The 26,084-nt window shown below is 56.3% G+C and overlaps 2 protein-coding genes across 4 annotated transcripts in view; both read right to left on the bottom strand.

Annotated features, from left to right (window-relative positions):
• Window positions 1-180: 180 nt before the first annotated feature.
• MAST3 (microtubule associated serine/threonine kinase 3) overlaps window positions 181-26,084 on the bottom strand; it is a 31,836-nt gene continuing 5,932 nt past the window's right edge. The window contains exons 1-27 of one of the 3 annotated variants that reach the window (XM_054291167.1): window positions 24,988-25,077; window positions 16,480-16,568; window positions 16,174-16,246; window positions 15,979-15,999; window positions 14,068-14,146; window positions 12,841-12,998; window positions 11,475-11,550; window positions 10,271-10,480; window positions 10,084-10,185; window positions 9,470-9,602; window positions 8,909-8,976; window positions 8,490-8,575; window positions 8,161-8,369; window positions 7,723-7,861; window positions 7,384-7,516; window positions 7,117-7,282; window positions 6,794-6,895; window positions 6,407-6,529; window positions 6,014-6,123; window positions 5,725-5,870; window positions 5,073-5,293; window positions 3,951-4,151; window positions 3,641-3,867; window positions 3,436-3,558; window positions 3,189-3,325; window positions 2,771-2,955; window positions 181-2,663 (exon numbers count right to left, since the gene is read on the bottom strand). In XM_054291167.1, coding sequence (XP_054147142.1) covers window positions 1,645-2,663; window positions 2,771-2,955; window positions 3,189-3,325; window positions 3,436-3,558; window positions 3,641-3,867; window positions 3,951-4,151; window positions 5,073-5,293; window positions 5,725-5,870; window positions 6,014-6,123; window positions 6,407-6,529; window positions 6,794-6,895; window positions 7,117-7,282; window positions 7,384-7,516; window positions 7,723-7,861; window positions 8,161-8,369; window positions 8,490-8,575; window positions 8,909-8,976; window positions 9,470-9,602; window positions 10,084-10,185; window positions 10,271-10,480; window positions 11,475-11,550; window positions 12,841-12,998; window positions 14,068-14,146; window positions 15,979-15,999; window positions 16,174-16,246; window positions 16,480-16,568; window positions 24,988-25,073 — 4,422 coding nt within the window. In that variant the 5' untranslated portion in view covers window positions 25,074-25,077 and the 3' untranslated portion in view covers window positions 181-1,644. Of the gene's footprint in view, window positions 2,664-2,770; window positions 2,956-3,188; window positions 3,326-3,435; window positions 3,559-3,640; window positions 3,868-3,950; window positions 4,152-5,072; window positions 5,294-5,724; window positions 5,871-6,013; window positions 6,124-6,406; window positions 6,530-6,793; window positions 6,896-7,116; window positions 7,283-7,383; window positions 7,517-7,722; window positions 7,862-8,160; window positions 8,370-8,489; window positions 8,576-8,908; window positions 8,977-9,469; window positions 9,603-10,083; window positions 10,186-10,270; window positions 10,481-11,474; window positions 11,551-12,840; window positions 12,999-14,067; window positions 14,147-15,978; window positions 16,000-16,173; window positions 16,247-16,479; window positions 16,569-24,987; window positions 25,078-26,084 lie in introns of those variants that run through there. The other 2 variants (XM_054291170.1, XM_054291169.1) reach the window with 2 other exon arrangements.
• USE1 (unconventional SNARE in the ER 1) overlaps window positions 23,294-26,084 on the bottom strand; it is a 190,183-nt gene continuing 187,392 nt past the window's right edge. The window contains exon 9 of the mRNA XM_054291214.1: window positions 23,294-23,307. The gene's annotated coding sequence lies outside the window, so the exon portion shown is untranslated. The remainder of the gene's footprint in view (window positions 23,308-26,084) is intronic.

Consider the following 26,084-nt stretch of genomic DNA (forward strand, 5'->3'; position numbering starts at 1 on the left):
CAGGCACTGGCACCACACTGGGACTGGTACTGGAGCCAGGCTGGGTGCCAGCCTCCCAGTGCCACTGCAGGGCCACCTCCCTCCCCTCCCAGCTGTGCTGGCACCCCGTTCACCCCCTGCCATCACCCCCAGAGCGGGCACTCGCTGCCCTGCACGCTCCAATGCCACTGGACACCACACTCAGCGCAAGGGACAATTTTAATCCAACATAAAACTTCCCGAAGGTACGAACAGAGCCGGGCACTGGGCAGGAACACACAGTCCCCTCGGCTTTTAAGACATTTCCCACTTTAAAAAATTCCTCTTCCCACCTTACCCACGCCACCAGTGTGCAGCCAAGCCCCTCCATGCCACCGGGGGTGCCCGGTGTCTCCCCAAAACCCCGCTGCCTTCCCAAGACCTTCCTACAGAGAGAGGAGGGAGAAGCAAAGGAAACACGGAGCAGCTCTGGTTGCTCATTTTTGGGGAGGTTTAAGAGCACCAGTTGAACGGGAGAAGCGGGATACGGAGCCTGGCAGGCACAAACCACACGTGCACAAAAGAATCCAACACGCAGCCCAAAAAATCCACCGGGGTAACGGTGACACCTGATGGCAGTGGGGTTGGCAAACCGGGGATGTGCCCCTGTCACCAAACCACGGCAGGGGAGGGGAGGCCAGAACATGCATCAACAAATGGAAACGTTTATAGGCCAGAAAACGGTAGAAACGGGGGAGAAATGCTGGGTTGAGCTGTTGTTTGTTGGACAGAGAGCAACAAGGGGGGAAAGAAAGGGGTGAAATTCCCAAATTACAAGTGAAGCAGCACAGGTGCTCACTGAGTTAGGGCAATGTAAAAAAAAAAAAAAAAAGATAAATTAAATTGGGATTTTGTAAGTGTATGTGCACTGACCCACCAACATCATGGGATTTTTGAAAGAGCAAAAACTGACCCTAAAAGTCCCATTGATATTCCCATCTGGGGAATGTCTCAGTTTTCCCCACCTGGAAGGGCCAAATGGAGGCTATAAAATCTCCAAATAAACTAATTAAACCCTTTTTATACCTCCTATAAGCTTATAAAATGATCCATATGCTCATCATCTGATGATCCATATGCAAAGAATATCCCCCCCCTGCATCCCAGCATTTCGGGGATGTTGCTGTGGACTTGGGGTTTTGTTTTAATTTTAAATATTAGAGTTATGGGGTTCTTAGGAGATTTGGAGTGTTTCCAGGTAGAATTGGAGTTTAAAAGTAGGGAAAAGCAGGTGGGTTAGAAAACAGTGGGCTGGGAGACGCACGGGAAAGGCTGGGACTCCCAGAGCTGGGTTGGCCCCTGCGACAGTCCTGCACTGCCCGTTTAGCTTATAAAAAGTAATAAATTAATTAAGGAATATTTGCATCGAGTCCTTTTCTGTACACAGAGGTTGGGGCCCAGCTGGGGAAACGCCGCTGCCGGAAAAGCTCCTGCGTCTCTATAAAAATATGAGCATCTTTCAGGGAGTACAAAAAGCCTTCCAGGGGGGCGAAGTGCCGGGGCACAGCCGGCCCGGCCAGGGTCCAGAGTGGCTCCGGGGACATTTTTCTCATGGATTTGCCACACAGAACGGGGTGCTGGGGATGCTGCAGGGAGCCTGAGCCATCCCTGGTGCCTGCATGGGGCTCAGGCGTGCTTGGCCCCGCTCCACACGCCCCGGGGAGCCGGGAGATGAGCCCCTGTTTGCTCCTGGCCCTGTGCTGGCACCTGCCAGTGGCCGGGTGAGCCCTGCCCGCAGTTCCGCTGCTGCTGCTGCTGCTGCTGGGAGCCACGGTCCCGGTGCTCACACCCATCCCACCAGGGCAAGGAGATGATGCTGCTGGGCTGCTCCGTGCTGCTGATGGGGTAGGAGCCCTGGCACTCCCACTCGGGCACCGCCGGCTCCTGCTCGTCGCTCTCCGAGCCCTGCACCGCGATCTGCGGCACCGTGCCGGGCTTCAGCTTCGGCGGCAGCCCCGCACCGGCCGTGCCCTGCCCTTCCTCGCTCTTGCCACCATCTTCACCTCCTGCCGCCGTCTCCTGCTCGTCAAAGCTCACTTCTTGCACCGCCTCTTGCTTCTTGAACGAGTCCCTGCGCTCCGACAGGTTCAGCCGCCGCATCACCACCATCTCCTGGTCCCGCTCGTGCCGCTCCGCCAGCCGGGAGCTGCCGGGGTGGTACCCGTGCTCCCCGGGGTAGGACAGCGCGTCCCCCTCGGTGATGGCCTCCCCATCCAGCGAGGACATCATCTCCAGGCCCAGCTTGCGGCCGCCGGTTTTCTTCTCGGCCAGGATGGTGACGATCTTCTCGGCCGACTGGACGCGCTTGAGCAGGGGGGAGCGGGGGCAGTCGGCGCTGCGGGGCCGGGAGCTCTGCCGGACGATGGTGGGGGGGGACAGGGTCTTGCCCTGGAAGGAATGGGGCGTTTTGGGGTACCCGTGGAGCGGAGACGGGGAGCGCTGCGGGGAAGGCGGGCGCTGGGCCGAGGAAGGGGTGCAGGCCAGGGGCGAGGGGGGGATGCTGCTGGTGGATTTGCGTCGTCCCACTTTGTAGCGCGGCCCACCCAGTTTGGGGGCCAGCCCGTGCAGGGAGCTGGGGCGCACGTGGCCGGCGGGTGACGTTGGGGTGCTGGAGGAGGGAGAGGTGCTCTGAGGGGACACAGCATCTGCCGTACAAAGAGAAAAGGTCACTGTAGGGATGGAGGGACGCGGCCTCCCCGAGGGACACGCAGCATCCTGCCCTGCCCCGAGCCAATATCCCCCCCTGGGGTACCTGAGGGCAGGTCGGGAGCGGGGCTGCGGCACGGCGTGGTGGGACCCGGGGACAGGCTGTGTGTGGGGGACTCCGGGAGGCTCTCGCTGGAGGACAGAGAGTGGTGGAGACCAGAGGAGAAGCTGCGGCTGGTGTGCAGCACCGACGACTGTTTGGAGATCTTCTTGAAAAGGGATTTTCTCCTGCTGTGGGGATAGGAATAATTTGGCTTCTCCTTAAAGCTGTTAGTTGCAAGTCTGCTGACCTTGTGGCAGCAGGACCAGACCCCGCTGGACATCCCAGTATGGCAGATCTAGAGCATCCAACCCAATGCTGGCAGGACCAGGCCGCACTGGACACCCTGATATGGCAGATCCAGAGCATTCTCCCAGTACCCCACACAGTGGAATAAATGCCACTTTGTCCTGGTTTTACCTACCTGTCTTGGCCATCCCTTTTCCTGCTCTTTTTACTCCTCCGTGCCATCCTTGTCTTGGAGCTGTTTTTCCTTGCAGGACCGATTTTGATGGAGGTGTTTTCCAGGGCAGTGGTCCTCAGGGCCACTTTATTCCCGCTCTGATGGATGGAAAACAAATCTTTGCAGCACCAGATCTGAGCCAGCTCCTGCCTTAGCTGCCAATGATGAATTGATTTCCCGGGAGAGCAGAGTGGCTCTGGTCACCCACCTTCAGCAGCAGCTCCACCACGTCCCGATGGACCAACCCCAGCACGGACTCTCCGTTCACGTGTGTGATGAGATCTCCTGCCCTCAGCCCGGCCTCCTGCGCAGGGCTCCCCTCCTCCACGCTCTGCAACACAAACAGAGGGGTTTTATTTGGATCCCAGCTCCCTCCTGGGGTTCAAAGCACCTCTAGACCCCAGGGCACATACCCAGACCATGTGGTGGACGGTGTAGACGTCGCTGTCGCCCATGTAGACGCGGATGGCGCGCAGGGTGAAGCCGTACTTCTTCCCCGAGCTGTGGATGATGATGGGAGGCCGCAGGCTGGCGATGGCCAGGGAGGAGTCTCGGCTCGGGGAGGAGTCCCGGGAAGAGGGGTTGGACGAGAGGGAGTGAGGGGAGATGGGGCTCATCAGGGCGCTGCCACCAAAGTCATCTGCAAGCAGAAGGAGCCACCTCAGTCCGGCAAAACCACCTGGCAGTGGCCATCCAGCAGGGTGAATCAGCCAGCACACAGACCTGAGGTGATGATGAGGGACAGGGCTGAGACGGAGGCAGATTTGGGCACACGGCTGCCCAGGGAGGCTCTCTGCCTGTCGGGCACATCCTTCTGGGTGCTGAGCCGACGGCCCCCGCTGGGCTCCAGGCTCCGCGGGGTCGAGTTCTTGGTGCCGGTGCTGTTGCTCCGCAGGCGGATGCGGTTCAGGCTCACCAGATCGGCTGCACGGAGGGGAGGAGGGAGGGTTTGGGGATGTGGAGAAGCCACCCCGTGCCCTGCAGGGTTGCAGTGTGATGTACTAGCCTCTCTCAGTATCCTGGTTCTTTACCCAGGTGTGCCAATAAACTCTTCCTTCCCTCCCTTGCCTCTGCTCAGTGCTGTCCGTCAATCTTAACATTCCAGCAAGGGCATCGTGTGATTGGCAGAGTTCAAAAGATGCCTCTCAGCCCTGGGGGACATTGGGCTATCCAATGTCATTTGTCCCCTGTGACTTCCCCTTTTTTACCCGGTTGGTGGGATCCCTACCCCTTCCCTGCCCCTCTTCCTGGGGTTAAAAAGACACAGCAACCATGTGGCCTTGGTTCTGTTGGAGCTGTTGCTGCATTCAGAGGCCTGTGTGCCAGGAATAAAGCTCTGGATCCAAACCCTTCAGCAGAATCAGACTCTTTTTCCTTCACTTCGCCTAAAGCCTTTCTGCCAGAGATAAACCCGAGCTCCTGCATGCCTGGACTTGTCTCTAGTGTCCAGCTGCAGCATCCAGCTGGCCAAAGGTGTCTCTGAGGTGAAACCACCTCAGCTGCCGCCCTTGGTCAAGCAGCAAGAGCCAGACAAGCCCAGGCACATCCCATCTGGCTATATTGGTATTAAATTCCAATATATTGGCGCCCAACGTGGGGCAGCTCAATCCTGGGGATGGATCAGTCAGGGAAGAGACCCTTGAGGTGGCACCCTCACTTTTACTGCAACATCCAGCCAGCCAAAGGTATCTCTGAGGTGAAACCACCACAGCTGCCATCCTTGGTCAAGCAGCAAGGGTCAGACAAGCCCAGGCACGTTCCATCCGCCAATATCGGGATCTAATTCCAATACTGCAGGACCCTGATTGTCCCCAGAGATCCGCACACTGCCCGCAGCCTGCTCACCAGATAACGCCGACTGCTTCACCGTGCCGCCAGTCCCCGCGTCCGAGTCTCCCACCACAAACTTGGGTCTCTCTGGCTTGGACGCCACACAAGGGCTCTCATCCTCCGAGGAGAAGGCAAACTTGGGCATGGTGTCCAGGCTGAGGGTGCTGGGCAGCGCCGTGGGGCTGCGGCTCCGCTCGTGCCGGGAGCTGGAGCTGCCGGACGTCCAGGAGCGCAGGCTGTGGGGAAGAGCAGGAGGGCTCAGGATGAGCCAAGGTGGGCAAGGCAGATGGCACTGAGCCACTGCAGCACCCCCAGGACACATCCCCCTGACCCCTCAGAAATAACCAAACCCTTCAGTGCCATCACAAACTGTGGTGTCAGCGAAACTCTTGATCCCAGCACAAACCCTCAGTGTTGGTGCAAACCCTTAGTCCTGACACAAACCCTTGGTCCTGACACAAACCCTTGGTCCCAACACAAACCCTTGGTCCTGACACAAACCCTCAGTGTTGGTGCAAACCCTTGGTCCCAGCACAAACCCTTGGTCCCAACACAAACCCTTGGTCCTGGCACAAACCCTCAGTGCTGGCACAAACCCTTGGTGCTGGCACAAGCCCTGGGCACCGTCAGGGGCCCACCCCAGCAGTGCAGTCCCCTGGCCACGCACCGGGGCTCGGTGCCCGCTGGCCTGCTCCTGTCCTCATCCCCCGAGTGCCGGTCCCACCGCTCCTCCTTGTCATCGCAGTGACTCCGGTCAGAGGAGGAGAGGCTCAGGGTGGAGTTGACTGCCAGGAATTCTGAGCTGCTGTACACCTGAGAGGGAGAGGAGCCATCAGCAAGGAGCAGAAATTTGGGAGTTTGGGTGCTGTGGTGTCAGCCAGGACGGCGATGCTTGGCACAGCCGCGCTGTTTGTGGTGCCACAGCATTTGGGATGCTGCAGGAGGGGCTGGAGCACCTTGCTGAAGCGGTGGGAGCAGGAGGAGAACTGCCCAATCTCCACTGATGATTCCTCATCGTTGGTTTCCTCATCCTCCGAGTCCAAGTGACGATACCTCTCGGAGCGAGCTGAAAGCAAGAGGGGAAGGGATGTCACCCTGCCTGCAGCACCCCACATCCTGCCTGCAGCAGGGCCCCAAAGGGTGACAGCCCAGCCACAAATCCCAGGGGAGTTTTGGGGGAGGAAGCAGGTAAGGGTGAGCAGCCTGGAAATAGGATTGTATCTGTTTTGTGATTTGGGTTGTAAAGTGACCAGCTTCACCCAGGAGATTTTCATCCCCCGTGGGAGCATCCAAAGTGCAGCTGGGATAATGGATTGGCAGAGATGGAAGAGGGATGGATTTGGCCTCACTGTCAAAGTAGCTGGTGTCATCCTCTGATTCCAGCTGGGGGATGAACTCGGCCTTCTGCCGCAGCAGCCCGTTCCAGTCCAGATGGAGGAAGAAGGAATGGTGCTTCACCTCGTGTGCACCTCCTGCCAGGCAGAGAAACCCACGTCAGGGGCATGGGGCAGGACCCAGGGTCCTCCCACTCCCACCCCAAACAGCACAGTCTGCCCTCCACACAGAGCAAACGGCTTAAAAAAGATGGACAGTGCAGCCTTCCTGGGGGGAACCCTGAGCAGGAAACCTCCTCTGAGCACCCTCAGTGTGGTAGGACATGCTTTGGACTCAAAGCCACACAAATTTGATGGGAATCAAGGTGCCATGTCCGTCCCTGGGGGTGCTGCCATGCTTACCAGTGCCCAGGCGCTCGAGGGGACACTGCCTCAGCAACCGTGTGATCAGGTCCTGGGCATCTGCAGGGAGAGCCTCGTCCCCTTCTGGCCACATAATTTCATCTGCAAGGAAAAAGGAAAATGAAAAGGGGTGGCTGGAAGGGTTTGGACACTTCTGGGCAACAGGAAAGTCACCCGGGAGCTGAAGCAGGGGAAGGGCTCTCCCAAAGTGGGGAGTCAAAGCTTGAGGAGCCTCCTCACTGCTCAGCGAGGGTGACAGGAAGGAATGGAGCTTCCCACGTGTTAAAGGAGGAGCCTTGGCTGCTAGGAACACTGACACTCACCACTGATGACCTGCCCGAAGAGCTCCTCGGGGGTGTCTCCAAAGAAGGGGACACAGCCCACCAGGAACTCGTAGAGGATGATGCCCATGGCCCACCAGTCCACGGGCTTCCCATAGCCCTGGATGAGGATGACTTCGGGGGCAATGTACTCTGGAGTGCCACACACCTGTGAGGGAAGCAGGGGCTGACACCTCTGCAATGACCTTTGCAACAAATCCTGAGGTTATCAGGGATGGCAGGTCAGCCACGTGGAGCAGGACCTCGTACCTGCTTGTCCATGAACTCCCGCGTGTCCTTCTCCATGTGCCCTTCGTAGAGGTTCGTGGTCATGTTCATCAGGCCAATCTTTGACAGACCAAAGTCTGTCAGCTTTATGTGGCCCATGGAGGTGATGAGCAAACTGCAGGAGAAGACAGACACCCCACAATGCTGCTGGTTGCTTTTGGGGAGACCTGAGATGGACCAGCTGCACCTCAAGGCCTCTGGTCCTGATGCAACAGCACAGAACCAGTCTCTGAGGAACAAAACCCATTCTGCCCTTCCCTCTTGGCTTTCCCTTCCCCATTCAAAGCCCCACCCTTGCTCAGAACTGCCCCACAGGCTCACTTGTCAGGTTTGAGGTCCCGGTGCACGATGCCGTAGTTGTGGAGATACTCCAGGGCAAGAACGGTCTCAGCAAAGTACATCTTGGCCATGTCCACGGGCAGGGGGCCCATGTTCTTCAGCAGCGTGGCACAGTCTCCCCCTGTGGGGACACGGGGGGCTCAGGGATGGCGGTGAGCTCAGCAGGACCAGCAGGCTCCCACCAGCCCCTCTGAGCAGCTGATCCCCCGGCACGGGGCACAAACACTTCCATAGGTGACCATGCTTCCCTAGGTGACCATGGTCACCACCCTCATCAAGGAGATCAGGACCACAAAATCATCTCCTTGTGCTTCCCTGGAGCACAGCAGGGCAGGAGATGTCCAGGTGGTGTCCTTGATGCTCAGGCTTTGATATCCTCCCCTCCTCCCTGCACTGTCCAGCCCTAAGTCCTGCTCTCACCTTCCACATACTCCATGACCATGCAGAGGTGTCTCTTGGTCTCAAAGGAGCAGAACATGCTGACCACGAAGGGGTTCTCAGCAAAGGTGAGGATGTCCCTCTCCACGAACACCTGCTGGATCTGGTTCCTCAGGATGAGGTTCTGCTTGTTGATTTTCTTCAGGGCGAAGCGCTGCCGCGTCTCCCTGTGCCTCACCAGGTACACGGCCCTGGAGGAACAGCAGGACCTCAACACAAGTCCTCCAGCCACCACACCGTGGGGCATGGACAAAGAAAGGCTTTGGAGTCATTTAAAGATGGAGACAACTGATAGGAGCTCCCCAACTCACCCGTAAGCCCCATTGCTGATCAGCTTGATGGTCTCAAAGTCCCCCTCGCAGGGCTTCCTCCGTGGCACGGGGATTGAAGGCTGGCTCTGAGGAACACACAGGTTTTTAATGAAGGAGGAATTCACCCAGTACCATCATGTACCACCTCCAAAAGCCTCCTTCTGCCAGAGCCCTCCCTAGTGTCAAACCCCAAAGCAGAAGCCTGAGATGCTCTGCAGATCACGAGCCCCCTCTGAGCTCTGTCCACTCAAGAAGCCAAATGAGGGACTGTGAGATCTTCCCCTTGAGTACATCAATCACCCCTGGGGACAATCCAAAATTATCTCCCAGCCTAGGGCAGCTGCCAGGAGCTCTGGTGTGGGGTGAGGTGGGAGGAAGCTGGGGGCAGCAGGTGGGACAGGCAGTGGGACCACGCTCACCTCACAGGTGTCATCGTTCTCCGGCGTGATGGTGTTCCCACTGTCGAAGTGATCCAGCTGCCCCATTTCTGCAGATCACAGGGATGGTTTTCACTTTCCTCACGCTCAACACCCACCAAAATCACCCCCTGCCCAACCACTCTCCCCCCAAACCCAGGGACTCCATGGGGATTTGGCCACATGCTTTGCTTGAGCTATGGTATGGAGAAATTCAGGTCATGACGTTAAGAGGGTCAACACGAGGTTAAACATTTATGTAATTCTTTTTTTTTTTTTGATAGTCATTCCTGCATTCTCCAGGGATTATGATTCACCCCCCAGGGCCACAGATTAAGTGTTTTTGAGCTTAATCTGCTTTGCTGAACGTGTTGGAAGCAATAATAAGGGATGTGGGGCTGGCCAGAAGGACTTGGCCATCGTCCTGGTCCTGCTGTGACCTCTCTGCCATGACACCAGCTCAGCCCTGCAGGTCTCCCTGACACCCCCCAGTGCTCAGTTGTGATCACCAGTGGCCAAACTGGGAGTCCACATCCTCCTGCAGACCTCAGAGTGGTTCCCTACCCTCCAGTGGGTCCTTGACGAGCCCCAGTTGGCTGATGATGTATCTGGGAATATCAGTCTTTATTCCCTGTCCAACTTTGGCATGTCCTTCTGCAGCTTCCAGGAGATGGTAAAACTCCTCTGGGTCGAACTCCTGGATGGGGAAAACCAAGCACAGTTGAGGAGAGAGATTTTGAAAAGTTAAATTTTCACTCTAAGCCTTGCAGGTGACACCTGTGACTGGGGACAGGCCCTGGGTGCATCATTCCCTCGTCATTCCCCAGGTCAAGGGTGATGGAAAAACAAAAATGCAGCTCTGTGAGTTGGCCTTGGAAGGAAAACTAAGGGAGATGAAAATTTCATCAGGAACCACAGCACAAGGTCACTGCTTTAGAAATTGAGCAAATCAGCCAAAAAGTAAAACCAATAAACCTGAAAACCACAGAGTCACAGAATGGTTTGGGTCAGAAGGGAACTTAAAGATCAGGGAGACCTTCCACCATCCCAGGTTGCTCCAAAACTCATCCAACCTGGCCTTGGACACTTCCAGAGATCCAGGGGCATCCTGGAGGCTTTGCCTCCTCTCTGGGCTGACATAGACCATGAAAGGCAAGACAGGAACCTCCACATCTTACCAGGCACTCCAGAAGTCGCGCAGGCCGGGAGATGATGATCAGCAGCTTCCTCACTAGCTGATCAATGAACTTCACCTCCTCGCTCTCAGAACGCTCCTGAGCCTGTTGGGAGTGGAGACAAAATCCAGGTGTCTCTTGGTGGCCTCACCAGGTGGCACCAGGCAGGGAACTGCCCCTCCCTACTCACGTCTCGGAGCATCTTCTCCAGCTTCTCCTGCAGCTCCATGAAGTAGCGGGAGGTGATGAGAGCTCCCTGGGACTTGGCCAGGCAGTCTCGGGCCAGCTCGATGATCTGGTGGTGGATGAAGCCCAGCACCCCATCAGCCAGGGGCAGGGTGCTGCTCGGGGAGAAGTTGGTGATGGTGTCCTGCAGGCGCTCCTCCATCTGGGCTGTGGCCTGCGAGGCGGAGAGGATGGTGATGGCCAGGAACACACATCCCCATGCCATGGGTTTGGCCAGCCAGGATGTCATCCTACCTCCTGGACTCTGTTTGGCCAGCCAGGATCTCACCCTACCACCTCCTGCACTGGATTTTATCACTTAGGATCTCATCTTCCATCTCCTGCAGTTGATTTGATCATAGAGGATCTCATCATCCCTCCTATACTGGATTTTATCAGTCAGAATCTCACCCTACCACCTCCTGCATTTGATTTGACCATAGAGGATCTCATCCTACCTCCTGCACTGGGTTTGGCCATTTAGCATCTCATCCTTCCAGCTTGTGTACTGGATTTTATCAGTCAGGATCTCATCCTACCAGCTTCTGCATTTGATTTGACCGTCCAGGATCTCATCCCACCTCCTGCACTGGGTTTGGCCATCCAGAATCTCAACCCACCACCTCCTGCACTGGGTTTTATCAGTCAGGATCTCATCCTACCACCTCCTGCATTTGATTTGACCATTCAGGATCTCATCCTACCTCCTGGACTGGGTTTGACCATTCAGGATCTCACCCACCACCTCCTGCACTGGGTTTTATCAGTCAGGACCTCATCCTGCCACCTCCTCCATTTGATTTGATCATCCAGGATCTCATCCTCCCTCTTGCATCTGATTTGACCATCCAGGATCTCATCCCACCTCCTGCACTGGGTTTGGCCATCCAGAATCTCATCCCACCACCTCCTGCAGCTCAAATATCCAAACACACATCAAAGCCCCCACCTGGGAACCAGCTTCCAACAGACTGCAAAAGCTCCACCAAAGTCTCCAGAGCCCTGTGCCTGCTTGTGTGGGTAACAAACCCCAGGTCTGTTGTGTCTCCAGTGTCCCCAACACCCTCCATGATCTACCCATGGATTCCACACTCCCACAGGGAGGAGAAGGCACTGCCAGGATGCCATGGAGGCACCAACACACTCATCCCCCAGGTCCTGGCTGTTACCTTGGGGAACCTCTCCTTGTAGACATGGTTCATCATCACCACCTCATTGTCAAACGTTCCACTCGTCCGTCCAGGGCTGCAGAGGGAGGAGAAGGGCAGTGTTAGGAGGGTCAGGCCATTCACACCTGTGCAAATGGTCACTGCCCCTGGAGAGCAATTTGGTATCTCCTCCTAAATCCTGGTTCCAAGTGGTGAAAACTCATCCAAGAGGAGCCACCAGCCTTGGGCCAGCACTCCCAGGCACTGGAGGTCCCTGGGATGTGCTCTAGGGACACTTAACCCTGATCACACAAGTCACTTGGAAATCCAGAACTGAGAGGTTCTGGATGTTCCATCATCCCCTCAGCTTTGAAGAACGAGCTCATCTTTCCCTTCCTCTGGATCCCACAACTTCTTGCCATCGTTGCCCTTTTTGCAGCTCACCAGCAAACAAAAAACCCAACCAAACCTCATGGTGGCCACAGCAACCTTCATTAAACAGTTTTCCTCCTTCCCTCACCCAACACTGCCGCTCCCAGGGCTCTGCCTGGTGATCCCATTATGGAAAGCAAGTCACAGGAGCAGCCAGCAACTCATTAACCACTATAAAATAATAAGTGTTGTGATTAAAACCAGCCCCAGCCTGTGCTGTGCCAACTGCAGAACTGGCATCTCCTGGGTGAAAATCTCACCACCTACAAACCCCTGTCAGATAATTAATCTGATTTTAATGAAATTTCAGCCGGCAACACGCAGGGCTGTGGCTCTGCCTCTGGTAGCAAAAAGGGTTGGGAGATTTTTCAGAGGGAAAAGAGGATTTAACCAAATTTAACCCAAAAAACCCCAATTTAACAAAAAAAATCAAAATTATAATAACTCAGAGGGACAGGGTTTACATTTTGCATTTCAGGGGAGGCTGCTGCCTTGCTTAACAGACCCCTGTGTTTCAAAGCAAGCCAGCCTTGTCCTGGGAGCTGTGTTCCATGTGAGGCTGCGGGATTGTGGGCACAGATAATTCAGATATGATAATTCAGATATGATAATCTGATATGATAATTCAGATATTCAGATAAGATCATTCAGAGGGGCAGGGTTTACATTTTGCATTTCAGGGGAGGCTGCTGCCTTTCTTAGCAGACCCCTGTGTTTCAAAGCAAGCCAGCCTTGTCCTAGGAGCTGTGTTCTATGTGAGGCTGCGGGATTGTGGGTGCAGATAATTCAGATATGATAATTCAGATATGATAATCTGATGCGATAATTCAGATATCTGATATAATAACTCAGAGGGATGCAGTTTACACTTTCCATTCCAGGGGGGCTCCTGCCTTCCTTAGCAGACCCCTGTGTTTCAAAGCAAGCCAGCCTTGCCCTGGGAGCTGTGTCCCACCTGAGGCTGCGGGATCGTGGGCGCAGGCAGGGCGAGTGCCGGCCCTCCTCGTCCGTGACGCTCTCCGTACTGCGGAAATGCTTAGAAAGGAAATGCAGCTCGTCGGGGGTGGGCTGGTACGGCAGCTGGTGCAGGCGCTCCTGGGAGGATGAAGATGACTGGGGAGAGAGGGAGAGACAGGGAGGAAGGACATCAGTGATGGGCTGTGCTTCCCAGTGAGAGAGCCTGTGAGGGAAATCTCCTCTGAGGAGGTTGGGAATACGGACAGGAAGCGCAGGGTGGGTTTCGGGGTGTGGAATGGGGACAGGAGCAGGCTGGGGAGGTCTGCACTGCTCAGTGCCAGCCCAAAATCCTCCATTCTCCCACTCAAAGCTCCACTGAGCCCCATCCCGGGTAACTGCAGCATCCCAGGCAGCTCAGTCCTGTCACACCCAGGGATGCTGTAACCCCAGGGATGCTGTAACTCCCAGGGATGCTCTGATGCTCAGGGATGCTCTGATGCTCAGGGATGCTCTGACTCCCAGGATTGCTCTGATATCCTGGGATGCTGTAACCCCAGGAACACTGTAACACTAGGATGCTGTAACTCCCAGGGATCTCTGATGTCCAGGGATGCTCTAACTCCCAGAGATGCTGCAATGCCCAGGGATGCTGTAACTCCCAGGGATGTTCCAATGCCCAGGGATGCTATAACTCCCAGGAACACTGTAAAAAACCCTAGGACACAGTAACTCTCAAGGATGCTCTGATATCCTGGGATGCTGTAACCCCCAGGGATTCTGTAACCCCAGGAACACTGTAACCCTAGAACACAGTAACTCCCAGGGATACTCTGATGCCCAGGGATGCTGTAACCCCAGGGATGTTGTAACTTCCAAGGATGCTGTAACCCCAGGGATGCTCTGATGCCCAGGGATGCTCTGATATCCTGGGATGCTGTAACCCCAGGAACACTGTAACCCTAGGACAGAGTAACACCCAGAGATGCTGTAACCCCATGGATGAAGTTAACCCAGAGATGCTCTAATGGGACACCATAACCCCCAGGGTTGCTGCAAGCCCACAGCCAAGCCTTATGTGTTTCTCAAAAGCTCATTTGGGAAGCAGGATACAGCTAAAGCACATGGCCCTTTAGAACCTAGCACCATGGAGCTTGGGAGGCATTTCACCAAAAATCAGAGGGGTTTAGGATCTTATCATCTGCTAGCATGAGAAAGCAAGTGTTACCGAGACCGTGGAGCTGGGGGTGTTGGTCCCATAGCCAGAGGAGGGTAACGAAGCCAGTGACCACCTTCTGCCATCAGCCCTGCCAGAGCAAACACAGCAATCACACACTGGGGAAAAACCCAACATCGAAATGCAAACCAACAACAGCAGAGCCAAAAATCAGGGAACAGGACACAGGCGTGGCTTGAGGAATAAAACCCTGAAATCTCTGTTCAGAATGGATTGAGATGGGGTGAAATAAGAGGTTTGCAGGTGAGGGGGGCTGAAAGGACTGAGATGGGGTGAAATAAGGGGTTTGCAGGTGAGGGGGGCTGAATGGACTGAAATGGGGTGAAATAAGGGGGTTGCAAGTGAGGGAAGCTGTTGCAGGGACAGTGGCAGGCAGCAGGGTCAGAGCTGAGACTCCACTGAATCCATTTCACACAGGGCAAAAAAAAAAAAAAAGCCTGCAAGAGTCTGATTTGTAATTAGAGCAAAATTCAGCCCGCTGGGAGTTTTCTTGGTGAGAAACTGGGATTCCCAAAGACTCATCCTGAGAGTTTGAACAAAGCTGGTCTGTACTAATATGGTCATGCAGATCGTGTGCACTGCTGTGAATGATGTGGCTTAGTAGGGTTAAAAGTAGGGCTCAGGTGTTTAGGGAGGATGATTTGGTCTTTTGATTAGAATCCTGCTAGAAATGGTGTTCCTATTAGGGCAAGGCTGCCCATGGTAAGGCATGCAGTGGTTGTGGGTAGTATCTTTTGGAGTCCCCCTATTTTTCGGATATCTTGTTCACCATTTGGGCCATGAATGATGGAGCCTGAGCATAGGAAGAGCATGGCTTTGAAGAATGCGTGGGTTGAGATGTGAAGGAAGGCTAGTTCAGGGAGGTTTAGTCCAATTGTAACTATTATTAACCCTAGTTGAAGTGGAGAAGGCAATGATCTTTTTAATGTCATTTTGAGTAAGGGCGCATGTGGCTGCAAATAGTGTGGATAGGACCCCCAGGCATAGGCATAGGGTTAGGGCAGGGTCACTGTGAAGAGACAGAGCTGGGGCTCCATTGAATCCATTTCACACAGGGCAAAAGAAAAAAAAACGCCTGCAAGAATCTGATTTGTAATTAGAGCAAAATTCAGCCTGCTGGGAGCTTTCTTGGTGAGAAACTGGGATTCCCAAAGACTCATCCTGAGACAGCAGGCGCCGGGGAGCAGAGCCTGCCCATAAACAGGAAGGGAACTGCTCATACGCAGGCAAATGCTTCCTCTTGGAGATGTTTCCAAGGGATGGGGACACATCCAGGTCAGGACAAGGCCCTTCACCTCCCACTGCCATTTCCCTTGTGGGGTCAAGGACAGCAGGAGCTGGCAGGGAGCCACATGCAGCTCCAGCAAACTCCTGACCCCAGAGCCTGGCTGCTCCCTCTGGTACAAGTGTGCAAACCAGCAGAGCCCCAGGCTTGTTTCCAGTGACAATCGATGGGTTAGAATCAGCCACCCGCCCTCCATGTGTAATTAATTAATTAGTTAAACAGGGGAGGGCATGCAGCAGATCTGCCTCTGTGGGGATCTGGATGAGAGATCCCTGGACATCTTGTGAAAATCCAGCAGGAGTCTGAGATAGGGCTGAACACCCAGCCATGGGAACAGAGATAATTCTGCTCCCAGAGCTGCAGGGAGCCCAGTCCTGGTGCAAAATTCCCCACACAGGGATGCAAATAAAGAATCACAGAGTCCCAGCTGGGCTTGCATTGGAAAGGACCTCAAAGAACCAGTCCCACTCCCTGCCATGTGCAGAGACACCTTCCACTCCACCAGATTGCTCCAAATCTTGCCCAGCTTGGCCTCGAACACTTAGAAAAGAAGGTCTCTGATGATGTGGAGCAGATATCCCCCCAAAATCCAGCCCATGCCCATCCCTGGTACTTGCCTGTCAGTCCGAGGAGCATGGCTGGGGTGGCAGGAGGAAGCAGGCAGAGGAAACAGCACCAGGCCAGAAAGCAGGCAGAAGAAAAGCAAAAATAAAAGCAAAACAAGTAATTTGAGATCAACAGACCAGTTCCCTGAGGGGGAATGATCTTTACAGTGAATATTCACTGCTCTGGGGCTGGGGCTGGGAGCTCACCTGCGAGCGAAGGGGAAGTTGATGGAGGTGCTGGCAGAGAAATTCCGTGGGCTGTCCAAGGGGCTGCTCCCAGCTGCAGGGAGAAAGGGGTAAAATTCATCCCAAAACCCACCCCAGAACCATGTCCACAGTGCTTCAGGCTGCTCCTTCAGGGGAAAGTGTTTAAAGCACTTCCCAACCCTGGAAAAGGCACCTGGAGCCAGTCCACTGCTGCTAACAAGGTGCTGAAGCCCTGCATCTTGTTAGTTTTAGGATATTTGGGTAATTTTGGGGGATGCTGAAGCATCCACTGGGATAATCCCTTACCTGTTGGCACAGAGAGAGGGGAGAGAGGCCGTGAGAGGGTCGGAGAGGGGGTGCCCACCACTAAACTCTTCCTGTTGCTGCTTCGGCAACTGGGGAAGAAAGAGAGGGAATTAATTTAGGGAATTAAAAAAATTTAGGGAATCCATGGCAGCCAGAGCTGGATGGGCTCAGGCACATAAATATCTGCTTGCACATGAATTTCTGTGCCAGGGAACACTGCTGCTGTCACCCCACTGCTTACAGATCTCCTGCCACAGGGAAGATCCACCCCAGGCCCAGGGCTGCTGCTGGAGATGGGCACACAGGGCTATTTTTAACAAAGAACTGTCCCAACAAGGTCCCACTTCTGGTTTTGGTTCACTGGGGAGGGCAGAGGAAGGAGGCCCTTAGGCAAGAGCCCCAGGCAGGAATAGAAAAAGGGATGTAAAAGGAGGAAGCAGTGGAAATGCCCAGCAGCCACAACCTGACCTCTGCAGTGCATGGAAAATGCCCCCAGTTCCCATAAATCCCCCTGCCCTTGGTGGCCCCCATGTCACAGCAGAGAGGACAGCACCAGTGTCACCAGGAATTTGTGGGAATTTTGCCCCTGTCTGGCAGCAGGAGGGAGCCACGAGCACCAGCACCAGGTGAAAAGCAGCACCAGCACCTGACACCCCAAAACTCCCCAAAAATCCCATCCTGGCACCACAGCCCAGCATCTCTGCAAGGCCACATCCACAAGTGCTGGATCCTCACATCCCCATCTCCATTCCCACCCTCCCAGCTCACAGGGTTTCCATCCTCACAGGAATTCTGGTTTTCCTTTCCAAGGAAAGGCTGCCTTGCAAGAGTGGCTCAACCTCTAAAATTCCCACTGCTGCTCCCCACTGTTGTACCCCACTGCCACATTTAAAGCACTATGGGCTCATTTAAGTTCTGCTCCACTCTGCCAAGAGGAAACTGCAAATATCCACAGCCCAGAGCAGAGGCTCAGGCACGAGGAGGAGCCTCCCCTTCCCCTCCTTCCGCTTCCTCAGGCTGCAGACTCCTCAAAGACACCGAGTTTCCTCACCCAGCTGGGAACAGGAACCCACAGAGATGCTGCTGATTAAAGGGCAGCTTTTAACATCACCCCACGGCCACAAACACCCACAGCAGCCAGGGGTGAGATGGAACAGAGGGGATCCTCCATGGATCCCAAAAACAGGAGGGAGTGACAGGGGCAGCCAGGGTGTAAAGGACAGTGACTCACAACAGGTACCAACAGGTGGGTGTGCAGGACACTGATGGACAGGCAAGGCGGTCAGAGCTCCAGACAGATGGACAGAGCTCCAGATAGATGGTCAGAGGTCCACACAGATGGACAGAGCTCCAGACACAAGGACAGAGCTGCACACAGATGGACAGAGCTCCAAATGCATGGACAGAGCTCCAGACACACGGACAGAGCTCCGCACATGTGGACAGAACTCCAGACACATGGACAGAGCTCTATACAGATGGACAGAGCTCCACACAGATGGACAGAACTCCAGACATGTGGACAGAGCTCCAGACGCATGGACAGAGCTCTACACAAATGGACAGAGCTCCAGACACATGGACAGAACTCCAAATGCATGGACAGAGCTCCAGACACATGGACAGAGCTGCACATGCACGGACAGAGCTCCAGACGCATGGACAGAGCTCTACACAAATGGACAGAGCTCCACACAGATGGAGAGCTGCACACACATGGACAGAGTGCCAGACACATGGACAGAGCTCCAGCTCTGACATCCAGCACCCCTCCCCTCCCTCTGGCATCTCTCCCCTGCCGGGCTCCTCCTGCTCTGGCTTTAGTGGAGCTAAAATCAGGAGCCCCAAACTCTTTTGAAGGTCTTGGCCCCTAGGGATGGTTCTTGGGGCCACCCAAACCCCTCCTCTGCCCCAGAACGAGGGGTCTCTGAGTGTCCCCCAGGACACACATCCTGTGATTGCTCTGAGCTCACCTGGAGCTGCAGTGACCCTCGAGGGCTCAGAGGTTCCCTCTCAGCACCTGGGCTGAGCTGATATATTGGGGAAAGACAGAACCTTCCCTTCCCTTCCCCAAGCATTTTCCCCTTTCTGGAATCACAGAATCCCAGGATGGTTGGGGTTGGGAGGGAACTTAAAGATCATTTCATCCTGTCATGGGCAGGGATGCCTGCCACCATCCCAGGTTGCTCCAAGCCCTGTCCAGCCTGGCCTTGGGCACTGCCAGGGATCCAGGGGCAGCCAGAGCTGCTCTGGGCACCCTGTGCCAGGGCCTCAGTGCCCTCCCAGAGAACATTTCCTTCCCAACACCCCATCTAACCCTACTCTCCTTCCTGCTTTCAGTGTTTCATTTTCTCACATAAACACAGGCCTGAACCCCTAGCAGAGCTGCAAACTCTCAGCCAGAACCCACAGCCTCAGCCCCGTGTGCTGGATGGGAAACTGAGGCAGGGTGAGCAGCCCTGCCCCGGCACCGCAGCGGCACAGGAAGAGGTTTAGGAGCCAGGAGGGCTCCAAGAGCTCTGACACTGCAGAGGGGACAGCCTGGGGGGTGAGGGGCTCACCTCTCCTGCCTGGCTTTCATTTTGGAAGTGAAAACAAACCTTTAGTGGAGGCAGTTCCCGTAAGGGTGACACAGAGCGCGGCCGGCGTTTCCTGTTTCCGCGCTCCACCCTCGCTCCCACAACCATCCTGCGCCACTGTCACCCCCCCTGCGCCTGACACATCATCTCCAGCTGCTTCCCATCCCTCCAGCACGGAAACCTCGGCCTACAAACCAGCCCCAGGGGCACAGACAGCTGCTGGGGCTGCTGCCCGCTCTGCCTCCATCACCTCGCTGCACGTTTGGGACCAAAAATGGAGTGGAAAATCGCTGTCAGCACCGCTCAGGCTGAGGCTGCCTTGGCCCTGGCGCTGCTGCTGCCATCCAGAAGTTGTTTCAAGGGGTGTGGAAAGTGTGTGACAGCCTGTGTGACCCCAAAGGCTGGGGTAAAATCGTGTGTCAGACATTGGGAGGAGGAACTGGCACTGCAGCAGCGCCCGGCCTCGGCACGGGATGTGCACGGGCAGGGGACGGAGCAGAACCTGGCAGCTCCTCTGGGTTCCAGAATACCCTGAAGTGGGAAGGGATCTACAAGGATCATCAGCTCAGCTCCTGGCACTGAACAGACATCACTCTGGGCCTGAGGGTGCTGTCCAAGCTCTCCCTGAGCTGGGGCTGGTGCCCTGAGCAGCTCCTGGGATGCTCTGCACACACAATGCTCAGCTGCCAGGACGTGGGTGAGCAGGGATGGGTGGCTCGGGGCCAGGGCCGTGGAACACCAAGGGCCAGGCAGGGAAAGCACAAAGGGGCTGCAGTTCCTGCTGATCTCCCATGGGATCCACCCCTAAAACTTGCCAGGACACCTGAGTGCCGTGGGGACACTGCAGGTAGGGGAATCTGAGGCAGAAAAGAACCAGTTTGGGACAAAGTGGGTGCGGGGTGGAGCGAGCAGGGCGGGGTCTGACGGGGATAAGCAGTGCTGTCCAAGCACTCCCTGAGCTGGGGCAGGGGCCCTGAGCAGCTCCTGGGATGCTCTGCACACACAACGCTCAGCTGGCACAGGCTCTGCCATGATCTGGGCAAGCAGGGATGGGTGGCTCGGGGCCAGGGCTGTGGAACACCAAGGGCCAGGCAGGGAATGCACAAAGGAACAGCAGTTCCTGCTGATCTCCTGAGGGATCTGTCCCTAAAACTTGCCAGGACACCTGAGTGCCATGGGGCAAATGTGCCGGGCACTGCGGGCAGGGGAATCTGAGGTAGAAAAGAGCCTGTTTGGGACAAAGTGGGTGCAGGGTGGAGGGAGCAGGGCAGGCTCTGACGGGGATAAGCAGTGCTGTCCAAGCTCTCCCTGAGCTGGGGCTGGGACCCTGAGCAGCTCCTGGGATGCTCTGCACACACAACGCTCAGCTGGCACAGGAGCTGGGCAAGCAGGGATGGGAGGCTCGGGGCCAGGGCTGTAGAACACCAAGGGCCAGGCAGGGAAAAGAACAAAGGGGCTGCAGTTCCTGCTGATCTCCTATGGGATCTGTCCCTAAAACTTGCCAGAGATACGTAGGGCAGATACCAGTGCGGTGCTGGGCACTGCAGGCAGGTGAATCTGAGGCAGAAAAGAACCAGTTTGGGACAAAGTGGGTGCGGGGTGGAGCGAGCAGGGCGGGGTCTGACGGTGATAAGGGAGCAGGCACAATCTCAAAGGGCAGAGCAGGCTCCGCTCCTGCTGCGTGACCGAGAGCACGTGTCTGTGCTCCCAGCTCCCTTCCCTGCTGGCTCCATATCCCCCAACAGCTCCAGTGTGGAGCTGGAGATTTGGGGAAGTGCCATGGATCACCATGTCCTGGAAAAAAAATTGCTTTCCAGTGGGATAAATTCATGTTTAACTTCAAAACCTGCTGAAGCAAGCAGCTGCATCCCAAGTTTCTTCATGGCATTTGTCCTCCATTACTTGTGACAGCGCTGAACTCTGCTGCCTCCAGGAATGGGGCTGGACAGGGCTGGAATGGGGCTGGGATGAGGACCAGGGTCTGGACAGTGAAATGGAACACGCTGGATGGCACAGACCCCACCACACCCTCATCCCACCCCAGCCTAAACCACTGTGGCCGCTCCCATGAACCCACCCTGGAGCACCAAGCAACACCCAAGAGCAAAATCCTAAATCCTCAGAGGGAATCACAGCGTAACAAGTTGGGTGTATGTTGGGGAAGATGAAACAGGAAAGCCTTATAAATATGATTGCCTGGCAAAAGATTTTGAGAATATAGAAACTGAAAGCGAGATTGAAATGAAAGCAAGCTTTGAGATCCCTTACAACTGGAAAACAGTGGTATGGCTGGCTGAAGGTAATCCCCTTTTGATGGAACACCCTCTGCTTGCAGACAGGTCCAAGGCTTAGGGCAGACCCTACTAGCCTGGCAGAAGGGGTCCAAGGAGGAGTTTTTAGGGTTTAAAATGTAACACAGTGTGGTAATGTAATGATTCTTATAGGCTGTATGTAAATGCTATAGGATTTGTATCTTGTACTAGACTGGTTAGTGAGAATCAGAATATTCAACACAGAAGAAGATTTATTGTATTGGAATGGGAACTTCGCTCTCTTACTTTTCTATGCTCTTACCCCTTTTACTCTCTTATGTTTTTACTCTCTCACCCTCTCACCTCTCTACCCCTCTCTTCTCTCAGGCTGCTCTGAGCTGTGCCTGGCAGCTCCCAGCAGGGCCCTGCACCCAGGCCCTTTGCAATAAACCCCAAATTCCACGACCAGAAGAAGATTTATTGTATTGTAACAGGAACCTCGTCCTCTTTTATTCTCTCTTTACCCTCTTTGCTCTTCCTCACTCTCTCATCTCTTTACCACACTCTTGCCTTCTCTCTCTTTACCCCTCTCTTCTCTCAGGCCTGCTCTGAGCTGTGCCTGGCAGCTCCCAGCAGGGCCCTGCACCCAGGCCCTTTGCAATAAACCTCAAGTTCCAAGACCAGAAGAAGATTTATTGTATTGCAACGCAAATCTCACCCTCTGATCCTCTCTTTTACTCTCTCATTCTCTCTTTACCACTCTCTTTATCTCTCTCTCCCTCTTTGGGGCCTGCTCTGAGCTGTGGCTGCAGCTCCCAGCAGGGCCCTGCACCCAGGCCCTTTGCAATAAACCCCAAGTTCCAGACCTGGCTGCACAGATCTCTCGTCTCCATCCATCCAGATCATCCTACCCCCATCAATCCTACAGGTATAGAATTATTTATTTCTTTGCACTGCACAAGAAGCCTCAAGAGCCTGCCCAGCACCCTGAGGTGCATCCCTGCCCGTCCCTGCTCCGCGGGTTCCCGGTGCTGGGGAGGGAATTGTACCTGTTAGCTTTGCTGGGCTGTGCTCCTGTGCTGGTTGAGGTGAGAACAGCCATCCATGGAGAAGGAGAACCCCGTCAGCATCCTCTGCCCTGCACCGGCCATCTCCACATCCCCCACGGGAAATTAGGATCCCTCAAAACCTCTTAATCCCACTAAATAACATCATATGCTTTCTGTTAAATAGGCCAGAGCGCTCCTCACCGTGGATTCTAGGAATACCAATGAAAGAAGAGCAAATCCTCTGCCCTTCACGAGAATTACAGCCTCATCATGCTCAGCTGGAGACAGATGACTGCCTAGATCATCTTTCCAATTACACATCTCCCCCTGAGCCCCCCCAGCTTGGCCATCCCAGCTTGGAAAACCCCATCCAACGTCTTTTCTTAATTATCAAAGGCCCTTTTTGGCTGGCTTCATGCACTGGGAGCAGGAATTCCCACAGCCCAGGTGAGCCTGGGATGGGATGGGATGGATACCTTTGCTAAGCAACCGTGCTGCTTTGTGCCAGCTCACGGTGACACTGAGAGACAGCAACAATGGGAACCTCTCTGCTCTGCCCCCGCACCCATCAAACCCCTCAGCACACAAAGCCTCGCCAGGGTTTGATGCCTGGGCCACCTGCAGCACCCCAAACCTGCTGGGGGGAGCTCCCAGCCTCCACCACCCACACCTGGGGGGCTCAGAGGGTGCTCTGCACCTCCTGTCCCCCTCCTTGGGGATGTGTCCCACCAGCCTGCCTGGCCTTGCAGCTGGGGAGATGGGGCAGCCCCACTGCACCCCATTAATGCACCCCATTAATGCACCCCCCAGCCCTGGTAACAAAGGGGGTGGGGGTTCTGGACCCTTCCCACTCTTCCAGACCCCTCACCCTTGCTGGGGCCATGTGCCACATGGGATCCATCCCATCAGCAGTGCCCACCTTGGCACAGGGGGTCACAAGGGTTTGTCCTCCCTCTAACACCCCTGCCAAACCCACACACACCAAGGACGGGCACAGAGCACCCCAAAACATCCCCTAACGCCCTGGAACCCTAAACCCCACATTCCCTGTGGCACTGGGGTCCCAACCAACCCACCCTGCCACACTGGGGATCTGGAGGGTGTTGCCTCACTGCTCATCACCCCCCAAAAAGATGCAGGTGTGGTGAACAGCCCCACCAAACCCCCAGTGCTGACACCTCCCCAAAAATCACACAGCTCCCCCCATATCACACAACCTGGTGCCCACCTCCCCCTGCATTGCTGCCCCTCCCAAACCAAGCACCCCACAATGCACACACCCTAAACCACACACCCCATTGTGCCTCCCAGGTGCTAAAACACCACCCCAAACCCCACACATGGCCTCCTCCACACCATACACTGTGCTCCATCCCCCAAAAACACACACCCCCCGTGTGGGGACCCCCAAACCCGAAAGCACACAGCCCCCACTGTGTGGGGACCCCCAAACCCACAGCCCCTGCCGTGTGGGGACCCCCAAACCCACACACCACGTGTGCAAAGACTCATCCCCACATCCCCCCCCACAGAGTCACGAACACCGGTGCCCACCCCCCATGCACGGTGGCGTGTCCTGTGCCTCCAAACCACGAACCCTGGTGCATCCCTCCCCCAAACCACGCACCCCAATCACCCCCCCAAACCACGGACCCTGATGCATCCCCTGCTGAACCCCCCCAAACTGCGGACCCCAATCCCTTCCAGTGAACCCCCCCCAAACCACGGTCCCCGATCACCCCCCCAAAACCACGCACCTGGTGCATCCCCTGCTGAACCCCCCCAAACCACAGACCCAATCACCCCCTCTGAACCCCCCCAAACCATGGATCCTGGTGCATCCCCCGCTGAATCTCCTCAAACCACGGACCCCAGTGCATCCTCCCCCAAACCATGCACCCCGATCACCCCCTTTGAAATCCCCCCCAAACCACAGACCCCAGTGCATCCCTCGCTGAAGCCCCCCAAACCACAGACCCCAATCACCCCCGCTGAACCCCACCAAACCACAGACCCCAATCACCCCCACTGAACCCCACCAAACCATGGATCCTGGTGCATCCCCCAGTGAGCCCCCCCAAAGCAGGGACCCCAGTGCATCCCCTGCTGACCCCCCCCCAAATCATGGATCTGATCACCTCCTCTGAACACCCCCAAACCACGGACCCCGATCATCCCCTCTGAAATGCTCCAAACCACGGGACCCTAGTACATCCCCCTCTGAACCCCCCAAAACCATGGATCCCGGTGCAGTCCCTCTGAACCCCCCAAACCACACACCCTGATCACCCCCTCTGAAACCCCCCCGAACCATGGACCCCGATCACCCCCCCAAAACCACGGACCCAGTGGATCCCCGGTGAGCCCCCCCAAACCACGGACCCCGCTGCATCCCCCCCCCCAAACCACGGACCCCGATCACCCCCCCAAAACCACGGACCCAGTGGATCCCCGGTGAGCCTCCCCAAACCACGGACCCGACCCCCCTCGCTGAAACCCCCCCCAAAACCACGGACCCCGCTGCATCCCCCCCCAAACCACAGACCCCGATCACCCCCCAAACCACGGTCCCGGCCCCGATCCCCTGCCCCCGGTGCCCTCCCCCGGGGCCGGTTGTGCCGCCGGTACCTCTTGGAGCGCTGCAGGAGGGCTCCGGCCGCCCGCTGGCCCCGGTAACCGGGCGGGGCGGCTCCCCAGCAGCTCGGGTCCGACATCGCCGCTCCCCCCCCGGTACCGAGCGGCTCCCCCGGCACCGAGCGGCGCCCCCGGGACCGTGCGGGGCCCGGAGCGGGGCCGGGAGCGGGGCCGGAGCGGGGCCGGGAGCGGGGCCGGGCTGCCGCCGCTGCCGCCGCCGCCGCCGCCTCCCGCTGCCGCCTCCCGCCCCTTCCCGCCCGGCGGCGACGGGGTTACCATGGAAACGGGCAGCGCCCCGAAACGGGGTCGGGGTTGCCATGGAGATGGGGGGGCTCACCCCCCAAAAAGGGACAGGAAGTGGGGGTGGGGGGGTTAACAACGGGAAGGAGGAAGCGGCACAAAAACGGGGTCGGGGTTACGGGAGGGAGGGGGCATCACCCCAAAATGGGGTCAGGGTTGGGCTGGAGGTGGGGCAGCACCCCAAAATGGGGTCAGGGTTAGCCCAGTGATGGAGTAGCACCCCAAAATGGGGTCAGGAGTACCATGGAGAGTCAACAGCTGCTCCTGGTGCCTTCGAGGGGCACAAACATCATCCCCTAAGTCACTGGGGGCAGCCCCAAAGCGTGGGGGGGGTGATCCTGGGAGCCCCCTGCCAGCCATGGGATGTGCCCTCTGAGGGCACCCACAGGGTCCTGGCAGTGCCCTGCAACCTCCCACCCCCAGTTCAGCCAGGGAGATGCCAGCTCAGGGCCAGTGGCACTCACCCTCCTGCATGGTGGCACACCAGGGCCACCAGAACCCCCCCAGCTGTGTGGGGTGGCACTGCCACACTCACCGGTGCCACAGCCTGAAATCCTGGTTGGGCAGCGGGCAGCACACTTCCCTTTAGCTCCTGCCCTGCAGCCTTGAGACACCAGCACAGACTGATGCCTGGCCTTGTCCCCATCCTCATCCACCTCCTTGTCACTATCAGCACCCCAAAAACTCCTCAGGGCCTCGGCTGAGCACTCACAAGGGCAGGCTGGTTTTCACACCAGGACACACCAGGGCACACCAGGGCACAAGCAGGGCACACATGGGGCACAAGCAGG

The sequence above is a fragment of the Melozone crissalis genome, unplaced genomic scaffold (genome assembly GCF_028551555.1).
Source record: "Melozone crissalis strain CALT ecotype California unplaced genomic scaffold, PUWL_Pcris_2 ptg000088l_1, whole genome shotgun sequence".
Lineage (NCBI taxonomy): Eukaryota > Metazoa > Chordata > Aves > Passeriformes > Passerellidae > Melozone > Melozone crissalis.